Below are 18448 nucleotides of genomic sequence, written 5' to 3' on the forward strand. Positions count from 1 at the left end.
CACTCATTAGGCATTTGATAATTTGGAGCCTGAGGCTCGCCAGCACCACATGACCATAATTAGGGGAGAGTAGGTAAACAGAGGGCTCTAATGAGTTAATGAGATGTTGATCCTGGAGGAGCAGATGTGTAGGTCTATCTCACCTCAGCAGCCAGCTTCTTCATATAGGGGTCAATCTCATCAAAGAGATTGAAGCCCTGCTGGAAGAAAGAGTACTGAGCCTGCATGAACGACAACATCTGTGGAGGAGAGAGAGGAAACAGTGAAGAAATCAATGAAGAAGTATCAAACAGTTTTTTTCTTGTTTGATAAGCCGTTTCACTCGGAAATATGTCACAATATGGAAGAAAAGGCAAACTGTGTTTAGTGATTGCTTTCACAACTCACTAATGTCATAAATGATTCTTTAGACATTAAGACACTTACCGAGTCCAGGATTTCAAATTTCTTTTTGGCCTGAAGGACATTGATCTGAGGAACATATCAAAGCAAGAAGTCATTTACAAGGCACTGAATGTACACATATTGGTACATTACAAAGTTTCACTTCTTAACATTAGTTAACATGAACTAACAAAAATGTGTATTATTAAACATTAGTTAATGCACTATGAACTAACATGACCTACCAATAAACAACTGTATTTTAACTTGCATTAACAAAAGTTAATAAATGCTGTAAAAATTTATTGTTAATTGTTTGTTCATGATACCTAATGCATTAACTAATGTTAATGAATGGAACCTTATTGTAAAGTGTTACCCACATATTATACAGACAATCTCCTTACTGCAACCTAATCTTAAAGTTGGCAAGACATCAAAACTGACCCATTTTTTTTATTATTACTTTATTACTGTTACTGGTCTTATATTTATATATAAAACAGCATATTTGCTATTTTATGAAAAAAAATGTGACCTTGAAATCTTTAATCAAAATGTCATAACTTGTCTCTTCCGGTGAAACAACTGATTCTTCTCTGTTGACGTATGCAAGAGCACTGCAGTTAAGCGGAGATTTTCAAGTAGGTATAGCTGTAGGCCGGAGACCTCCAAATGGGGGAAGAATCTCCAAAAGAGGGTGGGGTAACTCCAAAAGGGGTCGGTGTTACTCCAATAGGGATTTGCGCCAACTCCAAAAGGGGGCGTCGCGGTTAAAGTTAGGGAAAGGGTTAGGTTAGGGGCTTCCTATATCTCTAATTTGAAGCTCACGCCCCTTTTTGGAGCTATGCCTACAGCCAGGGCCACCAATAAGGGGGACAACTGGACCTTTTGTCCCAGGCCTGGGCTTGAGAAGGGCCCGGACTGAAGGAAGGGTGCACAGAACCTTTCCATACTCCATACTCAGTGGAGACTGAGTATCCGTATCTCTCCATATCTCTCCCGGATGAGCTAAATACTTTTTATGCTCGTTTTGAGTGAAATAACACCGCCCTCGCGGAGAGAGCTCTCGCGGCTGAAGCTACAGAGGTTAGTTCACTCTCCGTCTCTGTAGCGGATGTAACCCGATCCTTCCGACGGGTGAATATCCGCAAAGCCGCGGGCCCAGACGGCATTCCGGGCCGCGTCATCAGAGCGTGCGCGAACCAGCTGGCTGGTGTTTTAACGGACATTTTCAACCTTTCCCTCTCTTTGTCTGTAGTCCCCACATGCTTTAAAACATCCACCATTGTGCCTGTTCCAAAGCAATCAAAAATAACTTGCTTAAATGACTGGCGTCCTGTTGCTCTGACCCCCATCATCAGCAAATGCTTTGAGAGACTAATCAGAGATTACATCTGCTCTGTGCTGCCTCTCTCTCTTGACCCGTTGCAGTTTGCTTACCACAACAACCGCTCCACTGATGATGCCATTGCATCTACAATACACACTGCTCTCTCCCACCTGGAAAAAAAGAACACTTATGTGAGAATGCTGTTTGTAGACTACAGCTCAGCATTCAACACCATAGTGCCCTCCAAGCTAGATGAGAAACTCCGGGCTCTGGGCTTAAACAGCTCGCTGTGCAGCTGGATCCTGGACTTCCTGTCAAGCAGACGCCAGGTGGTTAGAATAGGCAGCAACATCTCCTCATCACTGTCCCTCAACACTGGAGCCCCGCAGGACTGTGTTCTCAGCCCAATACTGTATTCCTTGTACACACATGACTGTGTGGCAACACATAGCTCCAATGCCATCATTAAGTTTGCTGATGACACGACGGTGGCAGGTCTGATCACTGACAATGATGAAACAGCCTACAGAGAGGAGGTGCACACTCTGACACACTGGTGTCAGGAGCACAACCTCTCCCTCAACGTCAGTAAGATGAAGGAGCTTGTGGTGGACTTCAGAAGAAAAGACAGAGAACACAGTCCCATCAGCATCAATGGAGCACCAGTGGAGACAGTCAGCAGCTTCAAGTTCCTGGGTGTCCACATCACTGAGGAACTCACATGGTCCATCCACACTGAAGTCGTTGTGAAGAAGGCTCATCAGCGCCTCTTCTTCCTGACGGCTGAGGAAGTTTGGAATGAACCGCCACATCCTCACACGGTTCTACACCTGCACTGTAGAGAGCATCCTGACCGGCTGCATCTCCGCCTGGTACGGCAATAGCACCGCCCACAACCGCAAAGCACTGCAAAGGGTGGTGCGAACTGCCAGACACATCATCGGAGGTGAGCTTCCCTCCCTCCAGGAAATATATACAAGGCGGTGTGTGAAAAAAGCTCGGAGGATCATCAGAGACTCCAGCCACCCGAGCCATGGGCTGTTCTCACTGCTACCATCAGGTAGGCGGTATCGCAGCATCAGGACCCGCACCAGCCGACTCCATGATAGCTTCTTCCCCCAAGCAATCAGACTTCTGAACTCTTGATCTCCCATGATCAAAATACATCAGCACTGCACTTTATTACCCTTACTCTTATATCTCACACCGGACTGTCATAAATTATATTATTATTATATTATATTCTCTCTTAACAACTGACTATCAACCGACAGCCTGAATGTCAATACAGTACAATACTGTACATTCTATATATACTATATATACTTTTTTATATATTTTTATTTTTTATTTTTTTATTGAATAATGTGTATCTATATAGTGCGTATTGTATACTGTACAGTGTATGTTATTATTTGTATATTGTTGAGTGTAATTATGTGTATATCAGATGTTTAAATTGTGCTGTGTTAATTTGATGTTATTGTAAATTGGTATTGTCTCATCACTGTCACGACTGCTATGTTGATCGGAACTGTACCCAAGAATTTCACACACCATTGCACTTGTGTATATGGCTGTGTGACAATAAAGTGATTTGATTTGATTTGAGACGCGGATATAAACACGGAGACAGCGCGCAACTACGAATACAGTCCAGGTAATGCGCGTTTATGGGATAACTGTAATGTTCCCTGAGAGTCGATCAAGTGAGTACTGTATCTAGATGTCTGAATTATAGAGAACGAGCTTAAAGATGGTGAGCTTTGATTCAGAAACACTGAATTCAGGATGTTTCTTAGAGAACATGCGATGCGTTAATAGGTTATTCATACTGTATTAGTGGTCGACAGATAAGGGTTTTTCAGTGGTCTATTCTTAAACCAGTAAAATTTATGTAAATAAAAACATTTATTAAAATGGTTATATTTATTATATTAGTGTTTATTACAAAGTAGGGAATAAGAAAATTCATATTCTTTGGTGTGTTGGAGATTTAGAAATGACTATAAATTATCTTTAATTATCTTAAAAATATGTCATTATATCAAAATGGATATGGGATTGTTTATTTTGCACTCTTTTATGTTTTAGTTGCTGTTCTTTTACAATTAAGACAAAGAAGTTTCAAGGATAGTTAAATTTGATCAATGCTAAAGGTTAGTCTCAGGATACGTTTACACGACAACGATGTACTAAAAACGGAAACGTTTTTCCTTTGCTTTTTGAAAAGTTTCGCGTACAGACGACAACGTTGTCAAAACGATTCCCGTTCACACGGATCCGCAAAAATGACTAAAAACGCTGTATTATGCATGCCAGGCCAGTAGTTGGCGATGTCATTTTGTAAAGAAACACTACGCGCCTGCGCACATAAGCATTCTGCCACAGAGTGGTGAATACAAACAATGAAGATGGCGAAAGCATTGAGCAATTTTGTCTGGACGGACGATGAGGTTGCTTTATTACTACAACTACTTTGCTGGATAAGCGTCAATAAACTCAGTCCTGTAGTCCGCCATTGTAGTTTTCCAAAATGCATAAAAAGTTTTCCATTTTTAGTTGAAAACGTTGTCGTGTAAATAGCCCCTCAGTCTCAGACAGCATGGAATACCCACAGACCATTCACAGCAAGCATGATGCATATATTGCAGCAAAAAATGGCAAAACCTAGAAAACCATTCTGATTGGCTGGATGCTATAAGCAACTCTTATGAGACAGGGGTGGACAGGTTTTTATCAGTTTATGAGATAAGAAAAAAAATATTTGTTTGTTTTGTTTTTTTTGCCATTGAATCTTTTAATAAAATTAAAGAATACTGTTTGAAGCAGATTATGTGATTAAGTGATTATTTGAATAAGTTACTACTTTGCTGCATGTCATTCCACACTAAATAATAAAAATAATAAGTTAAAAAAGACCCCATCTGGGGGGCCTCCAACATCAATTTTGCCTAGGGCCTCTTAATGCCTAGAACTGTGGGCAAATTTTGTACCGGGGCCAAGAATTCCCAACTGCAACCCTGCCTGCAGCTATACCCTTCTCAAGATTTTGTTCAGTTTTAACCCTGCCCCTTCAAGGTCATGTAAACAAACCTGGCGTCAAAGCAGCTAATGCAGAAATGAAGATATTTACGGCTGTTTCCCTCTCATCCTGTTCCCTACCACAAACTACCTTCGCTGGCTCGAATTTACATTTAGAAGGAGGAGTAATAATGCCGAATTCGCAGTTGTGTTCGAGACATTTCACGCATGAACGCTTCCAGAGGTGATCACTTCTGAATACAATGCAAGTCAGATGCGTTTGGAGTTTATTCAGATTTTTTTATTCATGTATCTTGGGATGTACAGCATGAATATTTAGTGTATTGTGATTCAAAACTTTGAAATACTGCGATCTTCTACTCACTTGTTTCTCATTAATTTGCATTCGGCTCCAGCCTTGTTGTAAGCAAAGATGTGCTGTGTGCATTTGTGGGCTGATTATTGATTAATGTTGTCAGTTAGATCATTGTTTGGTTCTCAAGTCAGTGAGGCACAGTGGAAAGGGTGTATGTATGTCTGATTGTCGATGCAAACTCACATTCACGTCTGCCTCCATTCCGGTATGTATTGCCCATTTTTCACAATTCAATCAACAAACGATTGATAAAATCAAGCCCCCACCCAACATTTTTTTCTTGTTCGATAAGCCGTTTCACTTGGAAATACATCACAATATGGAAGAAAAGGCTAAATGTGTTTTGTGATTGCTTTTACAACTCACTAATGTCAAACAATTCTTCAATGATTACAAATAAGTTGTAATTTAGTTGTAAAATTTAATATGAATTTAAAGAGAAAAGGTTTTAAGTGTGATTTTATCACACTAAAATCATGTTTACCCGCATTTTGTTTTCGTCATGTGGCTATACTGTTGACACAGTGAGTATTTTAAACATTTATGGATTGGCCCCATAGGCCTTTATCACAGTCCACGTGTCGTCACATCCGGCTCCGAATAGTAGCGTAACCAAACATCTGCCCATCGATCTGTCTATGGACGATCGCGGTTTTTCTAAATAAATTAAGCCAACCTGGATGCACCTGGCAGTAAACATCAGCCGTTTAATCATTTCTTTGGAGTAACTCAGCACTTCACCATGTGTTATCTAGCACTTTAATGTGTAATAGTATCTGAGCAAGGCGATTATCAGTGCAAAGTTTTCCCAGTTCACAAGGACCTGCGCGCGCTGTTCAGCATTTAAGTGTTTTAATGTTGTTGTTTTCACTATTGCAGCATGCTCATCTCCCGTTTGGCAATATAATACAATTGTAGACACACTGTGTCTAATAAATATAATTTATGACAGTTTCATCTCTATGTTTTATTTACACTGCATTCTGTCACGACTTGCGAGTGGACGCTTCAATCATCGTACTCAAACCACGAGGATATAACTCCACGTTTACAATGATTTAACCAGTTAATTTCTATAATATGACTCAGGGATGGAAACATTTCTTTACATTATGCCAAAAATGCTGTCGTCTGAGCTTAACTTGTATTGAACCTAGAATATATATTTTAACATGCATAATGTACAAGTATTGTGGTAATACTTTCCAAACAGTGTGTATTTTAATGTTACACTTCCATTGTAAGCGCATTTTGGTACACACTTGTTTTTTTTTGTTTTTGTTTTCAATCAGATGGACAAAATTATTTTCTGTGGTAGTCAACAGCAAGCCACAAATGCTGCCAGAAAAGATTACAGAAAGGATATATGACATAGACCAGATATGGCAGCCACTGACTACTTCTCTATAGTACATGAAAAACAAACCAATGCATGGCCAGTTTGTACCAACACAGCCTTGAGTCATTTAACAAAATTAGTACTGCCTAGCCATTACTGCAATCTTTGTCAACTGTGTCCACTAAAACAGAAAATTGACTGTAAATAAAATCTGGAAAAACAATTAAACCACAGTCCTGTACATGAGAGAGGCAATGTTTAGAACAAAGTAGGTCACGTTATGAAATGTGAGCTAATGAAGGCCCAGTAAAGGTGGTGCATGTGCGAGGGGAAAGAGCAGCCAAATCCAATCAGTCAGACTGCAGCCTTGAGGGCAAGAGGCTGGGCAGCTGTTATACGGTCAAAATAGCATCCGAGACTGACCAGAAACAGGCACTACTTTTATGGAGAGGGAAAATAAAATGTTGTGGCCTAAATGTTAAATTAAAGAATTGCAGCTTAAAAATATTTTTTTTGTGGGTTGTGATTGTGGCTTTTTCTCCTTAAATTTCAGAATAAATCATTGGATTTTCATTTACGAATACAGCTCAAGTTTACTGGTTACTATTCTTTTCTATTCTATTGTTTCTGAAATACCTGTAGTACATAGTCCAGGGCGAGGTGTCGGAAGCACTTCCGGGTTGTGATGAGAGTGCTGGTGGCCTCCTCCACCTCATGCGGTTTGTTGCGAGGAGCTTGTGCGTTCTTCACCTGGGCAATCTCCATATCCTCTCGCACCTTATCAAACTGCTTCTTTGTCTCTTTGAACTTTCGAACATCCCTGGATAGAAAGACATTTCAGCGTAAGATGAACACATTATAGAGGATATAAAGAGGGGGAAAGGAAAAAGGCAGGAGGAAAAGGAAACTACTCACTCCTTTACAAAATTGTGCAATTGTTGCTTTATGGACCTCTGGGCCTGGTCAAACAGAATCTGTGAAAGAGACGAAGGAAAACAAATGCTCCAGTTTCAAACATGGAAATAGAATAAATGGATAGAATGGCATTTTGCATGAACAGGGGTCCCTGAAAATGGGCAGGACTTTTGCATCCCAGATGCTGTATCTAATGGTCAGGTAGGATGGGTTTAAATTGTGATTGTCCTATTTTTAACTCTTCACTGCACTTTTTCGATTCATTGACCATCAAAGTTTGTCAGTGTGATTAAGCAGCACATAAATGCAGTAGTCACGTGGTATTTGGAATTTAAAGGGTGCACTTCTCTTAAATGTCCAACAGATGGCAGAGCAGCTGCAGGTCTCAGTCTACAAACCCAAAAGACTGCAGCAGAGCCCTACACCCATCTAAACACTCTCTCACTGTGAGGATGGGAGGGTTGGTCATGGTGGGCAGCTGTAGGTCAAGGGTTAAGTAAGTCACTGATGCATTGGACAGCAGGGTGCTGCAAGTCAGACTGAGACATTTGGGCCATGACAGGCAAACACGGTGACACACACAGAATCCAATCTGCACATGCTCACTGAATCAGGCCCTGGGGGATTTGCAAGGAAACCTCTCATGTCAGGTTGTAAGAATGAAGGCATGTCAGAGCTAGGGTCCGTCACTGTAGATCACGCATGATGTCAGGAGTATGGGGCAAGAGGATGAGCTTTATGCTGTAATCATCTTGATTCTGGTCACAAACGTACCGTGCTTTACGGCAGCAATAAGCTGCAATGAGGGAACATGTGATAGAGCATATCACATGGAGCAGGAGGGCAAAATGTCTTGAGGGTGAAAATGGCATGTGAGAGAGAGACAGACAGAGAAACAGAGAGATAGAGAGAGAGAGACAGAGAAAAAAGAGAGAGTGCAGGGAAAAGCCGAAGCAGATAAGCTTAGACATTTGCATTTTGTACGATTCCATCAAGTCCCTGCCTTTGCATTTCACATCCATAATTCTAGACTAGAATCAGCATTTCCTATACACACACCTCAAATATCCTGATTCTTTCATTAGTAGTGATAGCTACAGCAAGCATCAATATTACTATTGCTCATACTTCGGTTTAGGGATTTGAACAAACCCCTAACCCTAGGGATGCTTATGCACTAGACTAAATAAATATTTGATGGAGATTTGTTGATGGAGATGTTTTGAAAGTGTGGAAACTTAGAACTGACAATTTCAAGTTAGGATTCTGAAATGGTGACTAAAGTTATTCAGTTATGATACTTCTGTAATACGGCCCCAAAATAACATAGAGAATCAGGGGTGGGCTCATTTGACTTGGACCAGTGGGCAACCGCCTAGCCACAACACCCCTAGCATTATGGTGATGAGTTTTCAAGTCAAGTAGAAGTATAGTGGAAGGATCACACCTCTAGACATTGGAAAGTTACAGTGCATTTGAGACTCATTACCTATTTTAACTTCACACCTTCACTTTCACTTCCTCACTCCTTCTGCACTGTGAGATCTATCTTTAATTGCATTTCACCTCCTCTTCTATCCTCATTTCCCCTTAGATCTTCTATAGCAGTGAGAGAAATTGTGTGGAGAACAGGTTAGAGCCACACTAATGGTGTAACCTTGGGTGAAATTCAAGAGAGACATCAAGAGAACATCAACTACTCTGACAAGAAGAGTTTGAACATGGGTGACTAGGCAAAGAGGGAAAAAGGGAAAGATTTGAATGAGCTTGTTTTTTTCTTTTGGTGATTAAAGGGAAGTCAGAAAAGGTTTAATTGTGGCCCATGGCCCACAGCCTGGCCGTACATGTGTGCAAGCGCCCTTATGGAAGCACAAGCCTTTATGTAGCGCCAGGCACTAGCACGAAGAGCTTATGAGCCAGTGAAGCATCACAGACACTGAGGATTCTGTAGCCCTCATGGGCTTAACAGACCTTAAGTAGAAGAAAGGTGAAAAAAGGAATAACAAGAGAAAGAATGCTTAAGCTGCTAACTGTGTTTTGGAACAAGGAAGCTGGTTTCTACCTTGTCCAAGCTAGTCAGTAGCTGCTCCAAGCAAGTTATTAGTTGGTCCAAGCAGGATATTAGCTGGTCATTAGTTTGTCCAAGCTGGTAATTAGCTGTTCCAAATCTGGTCATTAGCTGGTCCAAGCTGAATACAAGCTTTTTTTAATATATATTTTTATCCCCTTTTCTCCCCAATTTGGAATGCCCAATTCCCACTGCTTACTAGGTCCTCGTGGTGGCGCGGTTACTCACCTCAATCCGGGTGGCAGAGGACAAGTCTCAGTTGCCTCCGCTTCTGAGACTGTCAATCCGCGCATCTTATCACGTGGCTCGCTGTGCATGACACCATGGAGACTCCACACGTGGAGGCTCATGCTATTCTCCGTGATCCACGCACAACTTACACAATGTGTGCGCCGTTTACCTGGGGATGTGATGGCACCAGGATGCACTGTGGGAAGACAACAAACCGATGGAGGGAGTGTGATGGTCTGGGCAATGTTCTGCTGGGAAACCCTGGGTCCAGCCATTCATGTGGACATAAATTTGACACATGCCACCTACCTACACATTGTTGCAGACCAGGTACACCCCTTCATGGCAATGGTATTTCCTGATGGCAGTGACCTCTTTCAGCAGGATAATGCGCACTGCCACACTGAAAACCCTATTTGGCAATAGTTTGAAGAACATGATGAAGAGTTCATGGTGTTGCCCTGGCCTCCAAATTCTCCAGATCTCAATCCGATTGGGCATCTGTGGAAAGTGCTGGACCAACAAGTCCAATCCATGGCAGCACATCGCAAATTACAGGACTTGAAGGATCTGCTGCTAATGTGATCTCAGTGATTTAGACCGTGGCATGATTGTTGGTGCCAGACGGGTTAGTTTGAGTATTTCTGTAACTGCTATTCTCCTAGTAACAGCGCTACTCAACACGCGGGCCACGTGCAACCCTCGAGTGATCTTTTGTCTTCAAATCATCATTTGTCTTCAGAAGAAAAAAAAGACAAACTCCTAAAAACCTCAAATTTTTAAGTGAACTATCCCATTAATTAACATACATATACAGCTGCCAAAACAGCACCAACCCGCATCTCAGAATAGCATTCTGAGATGCTGTTCTTCTCATCACAGTTGTATAGAGCAGTTATCTGAGTTACCATAGACTTTGTCAGTTCGAACCAATCTGGCCATTCTCTGTTGTCCTCTCTCATCAAAAAGACATTTCCATCCACAGAACTTCCACTCACTGGATGGTTTTTGTATTTGGCACCATTCAGAGCAAATTCTAGAGAATGTTGTGCGTGAAAATCCCAGGAGATCAGCAGTTTTAGAAATACTCAAACCAGCCCATCTGGCATCAACAATCATGCCATGGTCCAAATCACTGAAATCACATTTTTCCCCATTCTGATGGTTGATGTGAACATTAACTGAAGCTCCTGACCCATATCTGCATGATTTTATGCACTGCACTGCTGCCACACAATTGGCTGATTAGATAATCGCATGGATGATGGTTGGTGCCAGATGGCCTGGTTTGAGTATTTATGTAACTGCTGATTTCCTGGGATTTTCACACACAACAATCTCTAGAATTTACTCAGACTGGTGCCAAAAACAAAAAACATCCAGTGAGCGGCAGTTCTGTGGACGGAAATGCCTTGTTGATGAGAGAGGTCAACAGAGAATGGCCAGACTGGTTAGAACTGACAAAGTCCACGGTAACTCAGATAACCGATCTGTACAATTGTGGCGAGAAGAATAGCATCTCAGAATGCTATTCTGAGATGCGGGTTGGTACAGTTTTGGTGGCACGAGGGGGATCTACACAATATTAGGCAGGTTGTTTTAATGTTGTGGCTGATCGGTGTGTGTATATATATATATACAGTATCTATATTTATATGAAGCTATATATATAAAATCATAAAAATTAAGAGTGTGGCCCTCGAGGGTATCGACCTTTCCGAAGTTGAGTAGCCCTGCTCTAGAGTTTACTCAGACTGGTGCCAAAAACAAAAAACATCCAGTGAGCTGCAGTTCTGCGGATGGAAATGCCTTGTTGATAAGAGAGGTCAACGGAGAATGGCCAGACTGGCTCAAGCTGAAAGAAAGGCTACAGTAACTCAGATAACCACTCTGTATTATTGTAGTGAGCAGAATAGCATCTCATAAATGTACAACACGTCAAATCATGAGGCGCATGGGCTACAACAGCAGAAGACCATGTCGGGCACTTTATTAGGACCATAGTGTTCCTAATAAAGTGCTCAGTGAGTGTATATACTGTCTATTGTTTGTATATACTGTATAGTCTGTATTTATTATCCTATGTGTCTATTGTTCTGCTGTGTTGTTGTAAATCTTTTCTAAATGCTGAATATTTGCATCAAGGATTCCCGGGAAACAACACTTCGATTTTTCTCTCTGCCATGAAAAGAAAAACATGACAATAAATCTGACTTTGAATCTGGATTATAAATGCAGACCAAGAAGAATGGAGGATGGACCAAGACAAAGGATAGCTTTCCATGCAGTCAGAAAGGTAAAAAGTCACAACCAATGTGCCAAGGAACTTCATATGGTAACCTTCTTTTTGTTACAGCACTAAAAGTGGTGACACACTCTGCAGGCAGACAGCATGTTCAGCACTTGGCTGCAAACTGTTGGAATGATCCACATGTGACTCTGAAGTGCCTGCTCAGCTTTTGACTTCCTGTGTTAAAAGAACGTTCCATACGAGACCACTTTACCGAGCTCGCCTGCCAAATGGCTGGGCCATTCATGAAGTGTATACTTGAATTAGTTTAATTTTAAAAATGTGTTGCAGATAGCATGCAAGGACATCTCAGTAAAGGAACAAGATCAATAACGCAGGGTCAAGGAGTTCTATGTTGCTTTCAAGTGGAAAAAGTAAACCGTGTTGCAGATTGCACGCTTGGATGAGGTGAAGCAAAAACTGAAATCTTGAATCTATAAAGAATATTGGCAGATTCTGCATTCAGGAAATGGGCACATTACATAACACAGCAAAAGGGGAGCTCTGGAGAATTTAACAGGAGGTAAAACGCAAAGTTGATACCCACACAAGCTATATATACAGATAATGTTGAGTGATTAAAGGAAAAGTTTACCCAAAATGAAAATTCTGTCAATATTTACTCACCATATTGCACCATGTAGGACTTTCTTTCTTCTGTGGAACACCAAAGGAGATATTTGACAGAATGCCAATCACCATTCACTTCTATTGTATGGAAAAATGAATGAAAGTGAAGAGTGACTGAGACTAACATTCTGCCTAACATATCCTTTTGTGTTCCATAAAATAATGTCATATGGGTTTGAAACAACTAATATGAGCAAATGATGACAGAATTTTCATGTTTGGGTGAACTATCCCTTTAAGTCTTTGCAGGTAGAAATGGCACAGAGTACCGAGGAATCTTGATGAACAGAACCACTAGCTGTTGTGAAGGACAACATTTGAAAACACCTCCAGGTTGCGCAAGTCAAAACTGGTTCCAATTTTCTGTGAAATGCAGCATTTCTCTAAACTTACCCAAGCCAGGCCTGATGGAACACATTGTATAGAAAACTGGAAGGAGTGCATGTTGTTGTTCAGCTTCTACCACATTAGCGAAATGGCTGAGTGATTATGCGGCACTGTTATGCAATAGCACAGCTCAGTCTCAATGAGCAAACAAACAACTGGGGGTTACCTATGATCCCATCGTAGTAATATGTCCTTTCAATAAAAGGAACGGTTCACTCAAATGTGTTATTTTGAATCATTTTCCTGGGTGGTGTTAGAGTTGCATCATTGGAGATGTGTATCCTATACTGTTATCTAAACAAGGCATTTAAAATAATAAAATTCACAGATGTAAGCTATAACTCTAATGACACTGTAGCACATAGAATTACTTATTTTTGCCAATACATTATGCATAATTCCATTTACAACCCATGATAAAAATGGCTGTAATTTATTTGAGGAACAAATATTTAATGTGAAGGACATCCATTGTGATGCTCACATTATTGTATTCAATAATTTGTGGATTAATGCATGGAAATTTTCACTCCTAAAATCTCAAAGTGAAAAAGGTATTACCTTCTCTCATTACCCATCTCTCTTTCTGTGGCCTATTAGCCATACCGATAATATCCGTAATTACACTCAGTAGGGAGGCGGATTAGTGTCACTTCGGCAGGTTAGTTTAATTTATGACTCCCTGGATTCCAACAACTCAATAAACTGTAAAAGAGGGACCTATATATACTGCCTGATATAAAGAAACACAGGCTTTTATTCAATTACTGTAATTACTATAGATTCACTGTACATCTTCCTACCAATTTGCTGGCACATAGGAAACAAGCACACTGATGCATCTTCTTCCTAAATATCTTATTATACCATGAATCATCAATACAATTTAAAATAAATAGTGAAGTCGTGGGCGTGGCCTGAGCACACGTTCTCCAACATATTGACTCCAGTAGTTAAATCTATATCTTCAGAAGCAATTTGATAGGTGTGGGTGAGAAACAGGTCAATATTTAAGTCTTATAAATACTATATAAATGCTATAAATTCTTCTACATTCCCAGTAGGTGGCGATATGTGCGAAGAATGTGAATCGGCAAAAACAAAAGAAGAAGAATGTGAATGTGAAAGTGAAATTGGAGATTGATAGTAAAAAATGACTTAAATATTGATCTGTTTCTCACCCACACCTATCATATCACTTCTGAATATATAGACTTTACCACAGGAGGCATATAGATTACCTTTATGCTGCCTTTATGTGCTTTTGGAAGTTTTCAAAACTTCAAAGTTTTGGTACCTATTCACAAGTTAAGAAACTCCTTAGTTGTAACTGTAAGGCTAATGACACTAAATGTTTTCTTGCAACTGGCTGCAGAGCTTGACTTGACTCCTCAAAACATGTAGATTAATGTGAAGAGGTGTGCCGTTACTCTTGATTTTTGCTTGGCTAACGATAAAACAGGAGGGGCCCAAGCCATATATAGGGACCAAAATATTATAGAAATCACACAGCAACACCCTGGCAACCATCCACAAAACCCTAAAATAAAGTTGTGAGTTTTGCATGGAAAAAACATGTAAATGTATAATGTGATAAAATGTATTCACAGATCAAAGTCTCAATAAATTTGGATTTAAAATAATGTGATTTCATAAAACTTTCTGCCTTAGATCCACATTTCTCAATTGTGTACAGATAGTGATTCACAGCAGCTTGAGACTTGGCAGCGATGGGCATCCTGGATTTACGAGGCAGAGGGATTATATCCATATTAAAATGCCCAGGCCTTAGATTTATAGAGTGGCAGGTTAAATGCTTTGAACCAGCAAATATAGAAGAGAGCAGGAAAGATAGGAGTGAATTAAAGTAATGTCCTTTCAGCACACAGGATTTATCTGTCGTTCTTCCTACAGACACCTGTTCTGGGTGGCACAGGGACGAACAGGGGAGAACTAAAGTCTTAAACTTTACTGTACCAGGACTTTCAAATATCTTTGAATAAAACAGTACCCTCCACTCCAGTCGAAAAGCATACCAAAAGCTGCTTTTTTATGTTATTTTCTGGTTATTTAGTTATGCAAGGTTCAACGTAACAGGTGTTCAAAATGTTGTTTTTTTTGGATGATAGTATATCTAACACTGTAAACTGGGGTCTCAGCTCATACTGTGAGATGGATGTTCTAAGACAATGTGTCAGACGTAAGAAGTGAAAAAAATAAATAATAAATACTAGAATTAGAACCACTACATTTTTGTAAGAATTTCCAAAGGAATGGTCAAGCATGGCCATGGCAACTCACAACTACAGTGCCAAGGATAGTAAAAAAGTGGCCATGATGACCACTTCACTTGCCATTTACTTTTGATAAACATGCCAGGGTAGGGTCTTTTACACTTATGAGTCAGTTTAGGAGCATCGCTTGTCCAACCAGTGTCTGATATGGGCTACATGTAAAAAGGTAATGTGAACAAGCTCACAAAAAAATCAGATTTGACCAGGCAATCAAAACTGGGAACTTTCACTTGTGGTGTGAATGGAGCCCTAGATAGGTCAAGTTTTTCTGGTAAAAGCCAAGATTTTTAGTTTTAACCATAAAAAATTATAGAGAATGTCAAAAAAAAAAACTTACAGAGAATAGAAGAAAACATCTGACTATTTCTGTTCAAATGCTGCTGACTCTATAGGCAGGAAAGGATCAGCAGTCTTTGGGCTGACAATTAAAAAGCCACAAGTCCTTTATACAACAAGCCTGGTATTTCCTCTTTCTTTAAAAGTGAAGGTGGCTGTGGTAACAGGAGACACACAGGGCTCTGCACACTAATGACCATTTTGCTTTTCTTTTTTGCTATCTAAGTCGCTCTGTTTTCAATTACACCAGACCTCAATATCAGGAAAACACTCAAAAGTCCACATGCATCCAAAAAGTGGCTGTGGTCCTGTGCTGTGATGTACATCATCTCAGATGAACCAAAAAAATTTGATGAGTTGCTCACTGCAATGAACAAGACTTCAAATGTGAATGTATGAGAGGGAGTTTTACTAATGCTTGCATGTGTGGTAGAACCTGGTAGAGAGCAGAGGTGGGTAGAGTAGCCAAAAACTGTACTCATGTAAAAGTACAATTACTTCAAAAAATAATTACTTGAGTAAGAGTAAGAAAGTATCCAATTAAAAGAGTACTGAAGTAGTGCATAACTTGTTACTTTCACAAATGACATAATGGACGTTAACTCCCCTATATTCCACTACATAATACACATTTAACATGTATTACAGAATTATTATTATTATTATTAATGGAAATTCTCTCATCATTCACCATCATGTTGTTCCAAACCCGTATGACTTTCTTTCTTCCATGCAACACAATAAGGAGATATTAGACAGAATGTTTGCCCGAGTCACTATTTCCTTTCAGTGAATGTTTTTTTATATATATATTTTGAAAGTGAATTGTGACTGAGACTGTCAGTCTCTAACATTCTGTCTAACATCTTTTGTGTTCCACAGAATACAGAAGGTCACATGGGTTTCGAACAACATGAGGGTTGGGAAATGATGACAGAATAATAAATTATGGCTGAGCTATCACTAGCTGAGCTAAAAGGATAGTTCACCCAAAAATGAAAATTCTCTCATCATTTACTCACCCTCATGCCATCCCAAACATGTATGACTTTGTTTCTTCTGCAGGACACAAATTAAGATTTTTAGAAGAATATTTCAGCTCTGTAGGTCCATACAATGCAAGTGAATGGGTGCCAAAACTTTGATGCTCCAAAAAGCACATAATGGCAGCATAAAAGTAATCCATATGACTCCAGTAGTTAAATCCATATATTCAGAAGTGATATGATAGGTGTGGGTGAGAAACAGATCAATATTTGTAATTTTTTGCTAGACATTCTTCTCCCTGTCCAGCAGGGGGCGATATGCAATCATCAAAAACACAAGAAGAAGATTGTGAAAGTGATCTGTTTCTCTGTTTCTCATCCACACGTTCTCATATCACATCGCTTCTGAAGATATTGATTTAACCACTGGAGTCTTATGGATTACTTTTATGCTGACTTATTTGATTTTATTTTTAAGCTTTAAAATGTTGGCTCCCATTCACTTGCGTTGTATGGACCAAAAGAGCTGAGAAATTCTTCTAAAAATCTTCATTTGTATTCAGCAGATGAAAGAATGTGATACACATCTGGGATAGCATGAGGGTGAGTAAATAATGAGAGAATTTTTATTTTTGGGTGAACTATCCCTTTAAGGGCTCTTGTCAGATCTGAATGAGTTTGTCAATAAGAAGAGAGATTTGGAAAACTTTCTAGTAATTATTATGGTAAAAACGTGAAAATGTCCCACAGGGACATTATATATATATATATAATGCTGAAATTAAACCAAAGCAAGATCATGCTTTATTAATGCCTACTTTTGATATTTCATAGCTTTTAAAGTCCTGCGTGGATTCTTATTTCAGTGTAGTTACAGTTTTCAGTGTCAAAAGAATTTAGATCATTAGTTCTGTACAGCAGTACTGCCGCTCTCTAAACGCAGAGTACGCAGCCTGCGTAGGGTACCAACCCCGGTTGCGGAACACTCACTGTGTCTGAAACCGCCCCCATCCACTATACAGTGCACTATTTCGGGTGTCCGCCATTTTGTAGGAGTGTCTGAATTCTGAGTGAGCCACTCGTTCCCTACTTTTGTTTACTCATTCTTACCCACAATGCACTCTAATTTCAAGTGTACATTTGATGTACACCTGATGACAGTTAACTGCCCATACTCCACCGCCGGGAAGACGTACGAGCTGGGAGTTTACTGCTTTCTTCACTCCTGCAATGTTTTATTTCATGCTGAATGTATTAAATTACTTTTTTACAAATCATTACTTGATTAAAATAACATAATAACATATAGAGAGGCAAAACATACAGATACATTTTAAAATGTACTCTTTATTTATATTTATACAGAATTTTGCTTTATTTACTAAATAATTCACTGAGGTGATATTATTTTAAATCAGGAGACTGCACACAGTGGAAATGATAATTCTGTGGATGATTTAAATATTCAGTTATAACATGTAGGTTATAATAACTTTGGTGCTGTTTATGGTCGGATGACCATACTACCCAGCTTGTATTGAGTTAGAAGATACTAAAGTATAACAAATAAATACAATAACGTACATTTGATAAAATGTGTTTACTCTTTATTTTAACATATATATTAAAAATGACAAACAGAATGATTTATTGTATTAATTAATTATTTAATAAGATTAACAAGTAAGGCCCAAGTATTTTAAAAGTTAATATGTGACGTTATTTCTGCGACAGCCCCAGAGCTCCGACTCTCTGTGTAAATGTCAGCGTCCGAATTCACTCACTCATTTCGTACACTCAGTGCTGAGATATAGTGCACTCACTGCCATTCACTATATAAGAAATAGTGAATGAG

The 18448-nt window shown here is 39.6% G+C and overlaps 1 protein-coding gene across 1 annotated transcript in view; it reads right to left on the minus strand.

The window, feature by feature from the left end:
- LOC127426313 (arf-GAP with coiled-coil, ANK repeat and PH domain-containing protein 3-like) overlaps window positions 1–18448 on the minus strand; it is a 121315-nt gene that overhangs the window by 30695 nt on the left and 72172 nt on the right. The window contains exons 5-8 of the mRNA XM_051673052.1: window positions 7372–7430; window positions 7093–7276; window positions 427–471; window positions 144–239 (exon numbers count right to left, since the gene is read on the minus strand). Coding sequence (XP_051529012.1) covers window positions 144–239; window positions 427–471; window positions 7093–7276; window positions 7372–7430 — 384 coding nt within the window. The remainder of the gene's footprint in view (window positions 1–143; window positions 240–426; window positions 472–7092; window positions 7277–7371; window positions 7431–18448) is intronic.

Source organism: Myxocyprinus asiaticus, chromosome 35, assembly GCF_019703515.2.
Source record: "Myxocyprinus asiaticus isolate MX2 ecotype Aquarium Trade chromosome 35, UBuf_Myxa_2, whole genome shotgun sequence".
NCBI lineage: Eukaryota > Metazoa > Chordata > Actinopteri > Cypriniformes > Catostomidae > Myxocyprinus > Myxocyprinus asiaticus.